This window comes from Gavialis gangeticus, unplaced genomic scaffold (genome assembly GCF_001723915.1).
Source record: "Gavialis gangeticus isolate Ggan-Ray unplaced genomic scaffold, GavGan_comp1, whole genome shotgun sequence".
NCBI lineage: Eukaryota > Metazoa > Chordata > Crocodylia > Gavialidae > Gavialis > Gavialis gangeticus.
The window spans coordinates 33,423,770-33,436,032 of record NW_017729028.1 but is presented as its reverse complement, the minus strand read 5'-3'; the positions used below and the strand labels follow the sequence as shown (position 1 = coordinate 33,436,032).

Sequence of the window (12,263 nt, the reverse complement as noted above, 5' to 3'; positions counted from 1 at the left end):
GCTGTTTGTCCCCAGGGAAACGCACGTTCCCGTGTGTGGGGAGGCACCCGAAGAGCCTGCATTTTCCCTTTGCAGAAAAGACTTTTGCCAAACGCAGGCCCGTTCCCCCACCCTGCCAAGAGGTGGGTGGGAGCCGCCCAGGTGCACGGCATGCCGATAACGGGCTGGAACATCCCGATCACATGTTGATTACGTGACCCTCTGCATTGAAGAAAACAACCCCAGATCCCTTTATGCTGAAGCTGATAAATTTGGGGGCCCCTTGCCAGACAGGAAGAAAAGTCCCACTGGCGTTAGCCTTGGGCTTCATGTGCTGCAATTCGGCTGCTTCAGGGAATCTGTTAATTTTGCAGGGGGGGAGGTGATCCCCTGCATCTCACCTTTTTTCCCCTCTCACCTTTGCTAATGGGCCTAGTTTGGTTTCGCCTCTGGCCCACAGCGGATCAAACTTGGATTTCAGCAGAAACACCTGCACCTCTGAACAAGTGCCTCGCTGCAGGCCCCATCCGGTGCTCCTCACCCAGGCAAAAGAGCAGGGTGAGTATCTAGCGGTAAGAGGAACCCAGTTTTGCATGGCAACACTGCACGCATTTTCATCCGCCCCTGGCTCTGGTACACTGCTTTGCACCAGGCAGTTGCAAAGCACTTAACAAAGGCAAATAACGATTGTCCAACCCTCGTTTTATAGGTGAAGAAACTGGGGCACAGAAAGGTAAATTAGTTTCTAGCAACGGAGGTGAGACTTGAACCCAGGTGTAGCTATTCCCAGTCTAGCCATCAGGTGACACACCTTGAGCCCATGCTCAATGTGCCGCACTTTATAACAAAGACCTAAACTGTGTCCCTACACTCTTCTGCTCTTGCTTATAAGGGACAAGCATTTTAGCTGTCCTTACAGCTCTCCAACCTCAGCCTCCATGTATACGGCCTGAAGAAGGATCCTCCATGCTTAGCTTGCCCAACAGCTCTCCCAACTATAAGGTTGGTCCAGTAAAGTACATCACAAAAAAATCCTGGCCTCTTCTGCATTTCCTGGACTATCAAAGTTTCGACAATACAAAAATAACCAGTTGTTCCAGGGCCTGATAGCAGTCCCCAACCGGGACCCGGTTTTCAGTGGAGAGGGCTGCTCAGGACTTCCTGGAAAACTTGGAAGAGCCCTTTGAAGTCCGGCTCTCAGAAATCACGGCACCATCTTTTGTAAGCGGAGTCCCGTCTTTACACATCCGTCCCAGCGCCCGTTCCTGCTCCCGGTGTATTAACACTCCCGCGGCAGCGCGGGGCCTGTGCCATTCAGTGCACGGGAGACGGCAGCAGAGACGAATGCCTGACTCCAGAAGTGAATGAACGCAGAATTCAACTACGTGAATGCCTCCAACGTCTGGAGGGTTGCATGGTTTCACTACAGAGAAACGCCACTGCCCCAAACCCTGCTTTAAGATCAGAGAGTTCAAATCATACGGTTAACAAAGTTCTTTGGGCTAATAGGTTATTCTTTATTAGACCAACTTAAAAAAATTGTAAGGTTTTTAAGATTTTGTAGGACTGCTGGGCTGGTGGGGGGGGGGGGATCAACGTTGCAAATCTCAACCCCAGATCTCCTTGACTGGAAGGCATATTAATGCTTCCGGGACCCAGGTGTTTTCTGCACACGGCAAGCCCATGTGGCCAGGCCGAGCAGAACGAAATAATAATAACGGAAGGAACTGACTGTTTCGGAAAACACGGCACGATGGAAACGTCAGCGCTGCGGCAGATCTGTTCTGCAGTGGTCATTTATAATCCAAGGGGCTAATCCGCCTAGGAGAGGAGACAAGTAATTCCCACTGGCTTCGCCGGGGCGACAGAGTCCCTGCAACGCTGCTCTACTACACGCAAGTGTCAATTCACGGCCGTTACACTGAGCAGGGCCCTCAAAAATGTCCGTAACGTCTCCCCACCGAGTGGAGGTCGCAGGGCGAGCGCTAATCGCAGCAGTGGGAGGAATTTCCGGGGGGAGCGGACAATGCTTCATGTTAATTGCTGCTATTTCGGAGAAGTGATCGCACCGCCTGCACCTCTGCAGCAAACTTTTTTATTTCTTTTTTTTTAAATCACAGGCCCTTGTCAAATCCACAGGCAGATAAATATTTTTAATGGGCCGCTTGCGGCCGGATGAACGTAGGGTTACAAATGGCCAACCGACTTATCGCACAATAAGGATCTATTCATAGAAAGCGCAGCATCGATTTAATTTCGCCTGGAAGAAAACGCTGACTCCCAACCAGATCGCTGCCAGGTCGCTCGCTTCCAAACCAGACGCGTTGCGCATAAAAAAGCCCAGATGCAACCTTCCCTGACAAATTACTTGTCATTTTTTAATATTTAAAAATGGAGAAGGAACACTTTGTGTGCTTTTTTTTTTTTTTTAAATCACTTTGGTCCAAACCTTTTTTTTCTTTGGTATTTAAGCGAGATCCAGCAACCGCACGGAGAAGTACAGAGGCCTTCCTCCAGGGGAATCGTAGGGTGAATCAACTCAGATTGGGTCTGCTTTGAGACCTTTGGCTAGATCAGTAGTGGCCTTAGGGGAGGGCAAACTGGAGGACCACCCAGGGCCCCACACTTTAAGGGCCCCAAATTTTTTAACCTAGAATGAAACTAGAATATAGCTCAATGTTAAAAAAAAAACCCTCTTTGTATTCTCGATATTGTATTAAAATAGTTTCACTGCAGTTTCATGGAGAGGGCAAAGTGAAATTGAGACCGAAAATGCCCCAGATTGCTTACAGATCATCAAAATTAAGCCTGTAAGGGGCCCCAAATGACTGTCTTGCCCAGGGCCCCAGCAACCCTAAGGCCGCTAGTGCCTACATGGCTATACTGGTGCACTGTCACAGCAAAGCCTTTTTGGCAGGGACACAGCATCTCCCAGCTAAGCTGCACGCCTGCTGCTATCTTGCACCCCAGCCCCACAAGGGAAAGCAGCACAAGCCCCGTCTGGCCAGTCGGACCCTGTTGCAGGCACAGCCCTGTCGGCCAAGGAGCACCCCTCTTCGAGACGCTGGCCACACAGCAGCACCGACAGCAATCTGCCGTACAGACCCCAACCCGGCGAACGGCGCAAGCAAACCTAAAGCCCATATCTGTCAGCCTCGAGGACCAAGTGCACCGACGATGTCATGGGCTGAAGACAGTTATACCCCTAATTCATTTTCTAGCAGCCTAAGCGCCAGATGCTAACCGCCCCGCTCCACAGAGACCTCTCAGCCTCCCAGTGCCTGCACGTATGAAGGGAAACATCCAGAAACCCAAAATACGGGGTGCGACCAAAGCATTCCCGCGGGAGATTCCTCATGCGATGGGATTCCTTCCCCCGGCACAGCTACCCCGCTCGGACCCCCCCGCAGCACCTCTGCCTTGCTGACATGACTCACTCTCAGCAACGAAACGGCAGCGATACCAGACCCAGGGGGAATGCAGGGAACTCCAGGGCTAAAGCAAAGGCCGCCCAGTGAAATGAGGAGACTTTGAGAGCTATAGTTTCACGTTCTTGTCCAGCCCGAGCTGCAATCATGGCCACTGGACTTCTCCTCGCATGCAGACGGCAGGATGCAATTGCAAGGGCCTGAGTCTGCCATCAGGGCCAGCCGAGGTGGCCAGCTCCGTGCTGGCCAATCTGATTTTTTAATTTTTTATTGGTCTCTTCATTTTTAATAAGTCCTGTTTCTAACACAACGGGGCCCCACTGGAGTCTGTGGATGCTACTGCAGTCTTGCAGTTCCTCTTTTTAGAGTGGTTCTTTGTTTAATCGGTGCATTTTCAGCTGAACACTGCCGATTTAAAAAGGCTCATGCTTTTGCAATGATCAAACCCCCGGATGTTTTGCCCATTGAGAATGGAGCGTGTTCCCTTTCAAGGGCCAAAGCGTGAAAGCTTTCCTTCCCATCGCTCCTTACCCTCTGGAGTTGTATTTGCATCGTTAAATGCTCACCCACAGGCCAGCCCTGAATTCACCAACACAAGCATGCACTTTTCATCCTGGTGAAGACGTGTCCAAGGGCTTAGAAATGTGTCCGGCTCAAGCATTCATGCCAAGTGTACAAGCAGGCCTGTGCCCCCCCATCATGGCAATTTTGCAAAATGTTGCAGACACTATCCTTGGGTCACCGTGTGTGTGTGTGTGTGTGTAAAAACCCTGGCCCTAATGGTGTGTGTGTGTGTGTGTGTGTGTGTGTGTGTGCGCGTGTGTGTGTGTGCGCGTGTGTGTGTGTGTGTGTGTAAAAAACCCTGGCCCTAATGCAGTGAATGAGAAAATCCCCTCTGGATTTACCCAGCCTCCAGAAGCGTATTGGGAACGTACCCTCGGGAAAATAACCCCCGATTAACCGTAATGTGTTCAGAGAACTTTATCCTCTTTGCTCCACAAAGGTGGCAAACATCCAAACCCGTAGTCACTTCACAGAGATCAACACTTTTTAAAGTCTTTCACTATTATTATATTAGTAAGTCGGTGGATGGGGAGAGAGAATTTTAAGGCTTTAGGTGAATTTTACGGTAGTAGATACAGACCCCTTTTCTTAAGATTGCAATGTTTTCTCCAAGCAATTCATGAAATGCACAATGTGAATGCACTATCTGCGGCGGTGCAGAGGCAGCATTTTAGCTGACATGTTATTAACAGCATTTATGCATGTCATTGTTTTCCTTCATTTGCTTAAAATGTCAGCTTGTTTAAAGCCCCGGCTTTGGGGATTTTGGTGGGAGGTAATGAAAGCTTGTGTATCTGAGCCACAGACTGCTTTTGTCCGGAGTCCCGAGTCTTGTTTCAGGTGTCTGTTGAGCCAGTTTACCATGATGTCACTGCACCGATGTCGGTGGAGTCACACTGGCACAAGGCTGGCACCAGGGCTCGTTCCAACAGGAGTGCCCTCTTCGGTGTCTACCAGGCCAGGGGTGGCCCCCTGATGCTAGCAATTCCCACTCAGATAAACCATCCCAGCGGGGGCTGTCTCGCAGCTTCTTTTTTTTTTTTTGGTGAGGCTTAGGATGTGAAGACAATTTAGGCTGGGAATTAGAAAGAGGTCACTAACCAGCAGAGGTTTGGGGGCAGGAGTTTGGGAGCCCTGGATGGCTCTAAAATAGAGGCGAATGCACTTCCAAAGGGCCCGGCACAGCCTGTCTGCCTGCGATAACCGAGGACTGGACCTGACTCAGAAAACGAGCCGCCACTGTGCCCCCAGATGCAAGTTAAATGATGCAGGGCTGACTTTTAAGGTGGGCACCGCACGTATGTAACATGCGATGAGAAAGAAAGAGGCGCACGCCCGCGAACGTCCATGCGCATGGAGGCATTTTGATACACTCCAAGAAATCTTTTTTTTTTTTCAAAATACTTTTCTGCATTGTCCATATAATTAAAGGTAACGTTCATTCTTGTTTTCACAAGGTGTTCACACACACCTCTCTGGACGTGCGGGAAACCTCGGTGCTTCTTGCAGTAGCAAAAAGACTGCCGGGTCACACAGCCGTCAACCAGGGGATGCTACAGGGCAAATATCTGCCCGTATCCCTGCTTGGAAAGCTTCTGATCTGCCCCAACATCTCTGAGCAGCAACAGAGGAGATGGTTTCTTACAAAGCCGATGGTTTCTGCTCCGGGCTTTGATCTTTCCAGATACGGCTGCTGTGCTGCAAAGCTGCCGTGCAGACTACCTCCTGCCTTGCCTTCTTCTGCGGTTTGCGGTGGGGGGAAAATAATCCCATGAATGGCCAGCAAAGCCTTCTGTGATAAGCCCCCAGCAAAATCAAGGGCCCAGTTCTCCCCTAGGTTACTATAAGCAGCTACAAGGAACTGAACCAGCATCCGTGAAAGGAGAACGAGTAGCTCAAGGGGGTTGCACGGGAGGTAAAATAAGATTAGATCTAACTCACTGTCTTTATGGTGCGTGGACTGAGCAAGCCTCTCCCTCCCTCAGCCTGGATCCTGGGGGCCAGACTTCAACCCATTTCTCCCTCCCTCTTAGGGGATGTGGATTCACCTGGCCTGGCGGGTTACATGGCTCTGCTAATTTTGGAGGAGCTTTCAAGATGCTCAAGACAAGGAGATGGCAAAGCAGCCGGTGACCATGAAAGGCAGACTTTAAAGTCAATTCTTTTCACGCATCATTAAGGCAGGAATTCATTAAAACATCATCAAAACAAATGCTTGGATCAAGTTCATGCCCAGACAGCCCCAAACCTCCCATTCGGGGTATGATAATAACGCTCAGATTTGTATCCCAAGAGAGGGTGAACAAGGCACTTTGGGATTATGCTGGGGAAAATTTGCAGGCAGGTCCAAGTGAATGATGAGCCTCGATCCAACTGGGATCCTAAACCACTAACAGCACTTTGGAAAAATCTGTCCATTGCTCTTTGCACCAGACTCCTTAGTGCTTAACCCAGTGTAGGAGCAACGTGCTGTATAAACCTGAAAAAAAAACGTGATTTTTTTTGCAATTCCTTAGTCTAATAAAAGGTATCATCTCCGAGCCAAGCAGTCTAGAGTTTTACATTTGTTTTTAAACCTAACGCGCAAACATAACGTAACAACAGTTCTACCGAGCCAGTCGCTCCGGAAAGCAGACTTCGGTGGAAATGACAAGCAAGTAAGCACGGCAGGACAGAGCTGGTGCCTGCATGAGTTTTGTGGCTCAGGGCAGCCTGTAGCAGTTAATAATAAGGATGATACTACTACTACCAATAATAATTCAAGGCATACCAGATCTGGAGCCACCACTGCGCTACAAACTGCTCCGTGCCTACAGCAGACACCGATCTTTCCACTGAAACATATTTTAACCAAAGTGTGTGCAGCTCTCCGTAAAACAGCAAATGACTCTTTCCGAGGGAACAATTTAATCCCGTTAAACACTACACGGCGCGTAATTTCTTGCCTCCCCCCACCCCACCTTCTTTCCCGAAATAATTCAATTTTTCCTTCCAGGCTTCCTCCCCAGGAAGCCAGCCAGCAAAGACCCCTCTTCTTTGCTTGCTAACTGCTGCCCTGCAACTTTTGCGTGGTTCATACCAACACTTGGAAAAGTACAGTCACTACAAAGTATCCCCTTAGGTTAGAAAAGCCCCCGGCTGGAAGTGATCTTTGTTCCCATTTAAATACTGATGGGTGAGTCCTGCAGGCAAAATTCCCTTGGAATACAATGGGCATGACGAGCAAAGAGGAAGATTTGCACCCGAAATAACCTGATCTCACGCAGTTGCACTTAAAAGGATCCTTGGGCTTTAATACCGCATTTACAGTTGTCACACCCAGCTCCTACGCACAGTTTCAACGTCTGCAGCTTCATTATTTTCCCCTGCATTTTAAAAACTGGAGAACCCAGACTCTGCAAGCAGATCCAAACAGACTGACTCCAAAATACGCGGGGAGGCCTCAGGGGGTTGATCTCAGACCTAGAACTAAATCTCAGACCCAATCGCTCCACCTCTGCTCTTCCCTCCATCGCTGCATGCCAACGATTTATTATTTCGATTTGCCCGGTTGGCTTAATAATCTGCCTGGCGTTGCACACAACACAACCGGGAGCACAACCTCGGCTCTGCCAGCTTCAAATCACAGCCAGGGACTTTCAAACACGGCTTCAGGGGTGAATGCCAGAGTAATTGAAATCCTAACAGCAAAAACTCGGCACTGCATTAAGTCAGAGAAAGGATCAGGCCCGAAAAGACACAAAAGGCCATCGGGTGGGAAATGAAGAGGAAAGAAGAAATGAGTAGGGTGTTGGGGAAATCACAGACTTGGATTTTGCTTTCACATTTAAAATTATTAAGAACCCCTAATTATGGTCACTGCAAAGGGTTGTTTTTTTTTTAAGGTAGGGTCTACAAAATAATCCTCTTTTCATGCACAGAGGAACATTTAACAGCTTGTGGGCTTGTTACACCGCCTGTCTTGACCATAGGGGCAAACTCCGTCCTTAAAATAATGCCCGGTATTTTATTAACCGACTCTGCATCGGCCACCAAAAAAAGCTTGAAAGAGCTGGAAAGCCAGGATCTCCCCCGCAGGACCAGCTTTTTATTTGTGCAACTTTGTCAAGGGGAAGAAAAAAGTTGCAGAAAATCCGACTGGGATCGGGGTGGGGAAATTGAGCTCCTGGTGGAGGTTAAACACTCATCTTCAAACACGTTGCGGACAAATTTGAGTCATTTTTCTTTGCACTGCATTTTATTTTTAACTACACCTCCGAGGCTAAACAAATACCACCAGAGAGGGAACATGGAGAACAAACAGGATTCAAGAGATTATAACCTGGGGATTACACACGGGACTCACTTCTTTTCCTTTCCCACAGGACGGGCTTTCCTCTCCACCATCTTGCCTCAAAAGAAAAGTGCAACTTTTTTTTAGCCTCTTGGGCTTTTTTTTTTAAATCCTTACAAATACATTTCCTAAATAAATGACCTGATCTTTTTGAAAGCCTTTGGGTCTGGCAGCTCAACAAACGCAAAGTGGCTAGCCCAACGCCTTGGAAAAGTTAGGGCACAGATTTAAAAGAATTGCATGACTTTAGAGGTCCTTTTCTGTCCCTCCCTTCACTTTTCTCTCTGGTCAAACTTGGCCCTACTAATAACCACGATGTCCCTCTATTATCAGCTATGGAAACGAAATGCATGCATTTCATCTGGCTTGCAAGCTACATGCCCAGACCCTCATGGCAATTCGAGGGGCTTCAGGGACTGAGCACGTTCACTATTTCACTCAGCGGAGCCCTGTCCTGGATTTGCTCCCAAAGCACTTCACCCTACATGCAGAGATCCCCAGCTGCGGTTTTAAACCGAGGCCGAAACTGCTTCTTCCCCAGACCTAAGGAAGAGCATTTGGGGCCTGAAAATGCCTTTTCCAGCTACCCAGCCGGTCCAATAAAGGCTCCTGCCAAACCAGCCGGGCTGTTTGCAGAGCCACAACAGCATTTAGATGCCTTGCATTTAGCTTTTTCCAGAGACGGCAAGCACCTAAATCAATGTGTCGCTGCTTTTTTAGGCACAAGCCCTCCCTCCTTAGACTTAAGGCACACCTCAGAAAACACCAGCTCTTAAGTTTTCACTCCATTCCTGACTACGGAAAAATAACACGGCAATTTTTCTGTTGCAAAGAATTCAAAAACCCTAACCGGGCAGAGGTTTTTTTGATTTTTATGCTTTTTTTTCCCCTCTGCACTAATTGGAAATCATGGGGTTCCTCTTGTGAATCACACGAGCACGCCTAGGTGTGCTAACATTGCATGGCACCCCTGAAAGGATCTCGAGGCACCCGCGGCATCCTGGTGAAGAATCACCGGCCTGAGCACCCCGGTGCATCTCGGCCTTGCCATCAATGCCCGACGGCTCCTTTGAAACAACGGCACGCCAGCGCAGCCATGGTTGCAAGGCCAGGGCTCTGTGTTTCGCTACGCAGCCCCCTGCCTAGCGAGACCTCGTTCTTCTAGTTCCCAAGAACAACCCCCGCCGTAAGGAAAATGTTCCAGACCCCACTGCAGCGCTTCAAGGACCTCGACGCTCAAGGACCTTGGCGCTCCAAGGACCTCCGACCCCCCACCAAAAAAAGGGAACGGACAAACTCTTGGAGGAAAGGAGCTATTGAGCGCGGGAGTTACAGGGACAACTTCTGAACCAGAACTTGCTAGACCTGAAATGCCAGAGGCTGCAAGCGAGAGAGGAACAGGGAATTTTGATCCTGCTCGTACCCTGCTCGCTTTCCGTTTCAGCCTCCGCTCTCTGCTGCTGTGCGACGCAGGCCTGTTGGATGCATATCAGGAACACGGGCTTTACACCCACAAAGCAACTGTCAGCCACCCCGGTTATTGGAGTGGGATATTGGGTATGCATCTGCTGAGTTTGGGGGTCAACAGAAGAGAAAACAGGGATGGGTGAAGGTCCAAGGTTCAAAATAAGTGCACCAAAGGGGGGACACGGAGCAGACCACACTGGCCAGCGCCCACTGGCCCCTGAACAAGTCCCAGGAGCCAGTGCACACGGGCCAGTGAAACTCGGCCCGGACATGGGAGTGGACAAGGGACATAAAACCGATCCAATGGCCCCTGGGGGTCCCCGTGGCCAGACCCTCCTTCCCGGTCCGATAAATGGCAAGCTTGGCTAGGGCCGGGAGGAGGCTGACCAGGAGGGCACCGCGGACCCACCGCAGACTGTGTGACACAGGAGACCAGGCAAGACAGACCTACGGTCTGACCCAGCCCACGGCCAGTCTTACGCTGGCAAGTTGGCGCAGCCCCGACTCCTCCACGCAGCTCTGCCTGCCCCTGCTAGCTTCAATACCTTGGATGCCCAAGTGCCCAGGAGGCGACCGATGCCCCTGAGGCAGGGAAGAGGCTGAACCCTTGCAGCCAAGGAGGGGACAGGATGGGGCTTACCTATGTTGGCGTGCCTTGTGGCCCCCGGCGCAGCACGACTCTGGAGGTTGTGCAGCCCGGAGCCGTCGAAGGACGTCGTTGTCCATGTGCTGCCCATCTCGGGGCTCACGTAGGCTGGGTAAGGGCCAGTGTAGGAGCCGCCAAAGCCCCGGCTGTACTGCTCCCTGGCGCCGGCCGAGAGGCTCAGCGGGCTGCTGTAGGCGGCAGCGGAGGCGGAGGAGGCCAGCGGGGCGCTGCTGGAGAAAGGGAAGCGGGGCGAGGCGGGCGGCAGGTGCGACGAGCCAGGGTTGTAGGCAGTGCCGTCGGGCGCGGGTTGAGTCCAGAGAGAGGGGCCGGAGCCCGGGCTGCCCGGCTGGGAGGCACTGCTGCCCTGCAGGTAGGGCAGGGCGGGCAACACGGGCGGCACCCGCGGGCTAGGCACGTAGACGGGCGAAGCGGCGGCCGCGCTGTGCATGAAGCCCGCCGCCCCGTCGTAAGCCCCCGTGGGGCCGTGGTTGGCCGCCATGGCCAGGCTCTGGTACATGGCCGCGGCTCCCTGTGGCTCTCCTCGTGGCTCAGCGGCTGCGGTGTGGCCCCATGCGGCCGGGAGGCCTGTCCAGTCCTGTCCTGCCCGTCCGTCCGTCCGCACCCACCTGCAGGGAGAGGAGAGTGGGTAAGGCCCGGGCAAAGTGGGGAGAAACGCGGTTGAGCCCACAATGGAAAGGGGCAGGAGGTGCACGTGCACACACATGCACACACACACATACATACACACACCCCGATGTGTGCGCACACAGATGCGCGCATGTCCCCGGGCCCAGGCATACACACGCATGCATATATGTATACACACACCCCCTCCATACATGTGCACACACACCCCTGTCTGCATATACACATTCATGCACACACACATTCATGCATACACACACATCCCCAGGCACACGCATATCCCCCTCCACGCACATGCATTCACATCCATGCACCCTCCTGCACCGATATACACTTATTCACACACCCATGCAGATCCCCATGCACACAACCAGACCCACACAGACACACAGGCCTGCGTGCACACACTGGTGCATGGACACACATCCCCAGGGCACACATGCACACACACAGAGCGTGCTTCAATTCACACACATGCCTCCCCCCAGGCAGACCAGAACACTCCCCCACACACATTTACACAGATGCAGCCTTGCGTGCAGAAAGGCACCCCCCATGCACATGGATTCACACCCACCCCCTTGCACACAAGAACAGTTCCACCCCCACAGTCAGATCCGTGTATTTCCCCGTGTGCACACACACTCATGCACACATGTACATGCAAATACACACACACATCCACACACTCACGTACACATGCCTGCACACAGATACACACGCATATGCACACACATACACATGCACAGATACACACGCACACAGATGCACACACATACACATGAACATGCACAGATACACACACACTCATGCAGATACACACACATATGCACGCGCTCACATACAGATGCGCAAGCACAGACACGCAGGCACGCGCACGCACAGGTAAACACGCACAGACACATGCAGACACACACTCCCGTCCCTTGCATGCACCGACACACACGAGCCGGGTCAGCCCCGACCCCAGGTCCATCGCGGGTCCCAGGCGCGGGAGGAAACCGGGAGCTTTACCAGAAAACCTAAAAAAAAGTAGCCCGAGGCCAAGAAAACAAAAGGGCCCGATCCCGGGCAAGAGGCTCCGCACCAGCCTCCGCCGTTCACAAGGATCAGGGCACCGCTGCGGTTTGCCGCGCGCTCGTCTGGCCGCGTTCACGCCTCGGCGGCGGCGGCGGCGGCGGCGGCGGCTCTGCGCGGGGGC

General features: G+C 51.8%; 1 protein-coding gene across 3 annotated transcripts in view; it reads right to left on the bottom strand.

Moving 5' to 3' along the window:
* Positions 1 to 12,263, bottom strand: part of GATA4 (GATA binding protein 4) — a 71,386-nt gene that overhangs the window by 42,843 nt on the left and 16,280 nt on the right. For 2 of the 3 annotated variants that reach the window (XM_019520914.1, XM_019520915.1), the window contains exon 1: positions 10,412 to 11,237. In XM_019520914.1, coding sequence (XP_019376459.1) covers positions 10,412 to 11,225 — 814 coding nt within the window. In that variant the 5' untranslated portion in view covers positions 11,226 to 11,237. Of the gene's footprint in view, positions 1 to 10,411; positions 11,238 to 12,263 lie in introns of those variants that run through there. The other variant, XM_019520916.1, reaches the window with a different exon arrangement.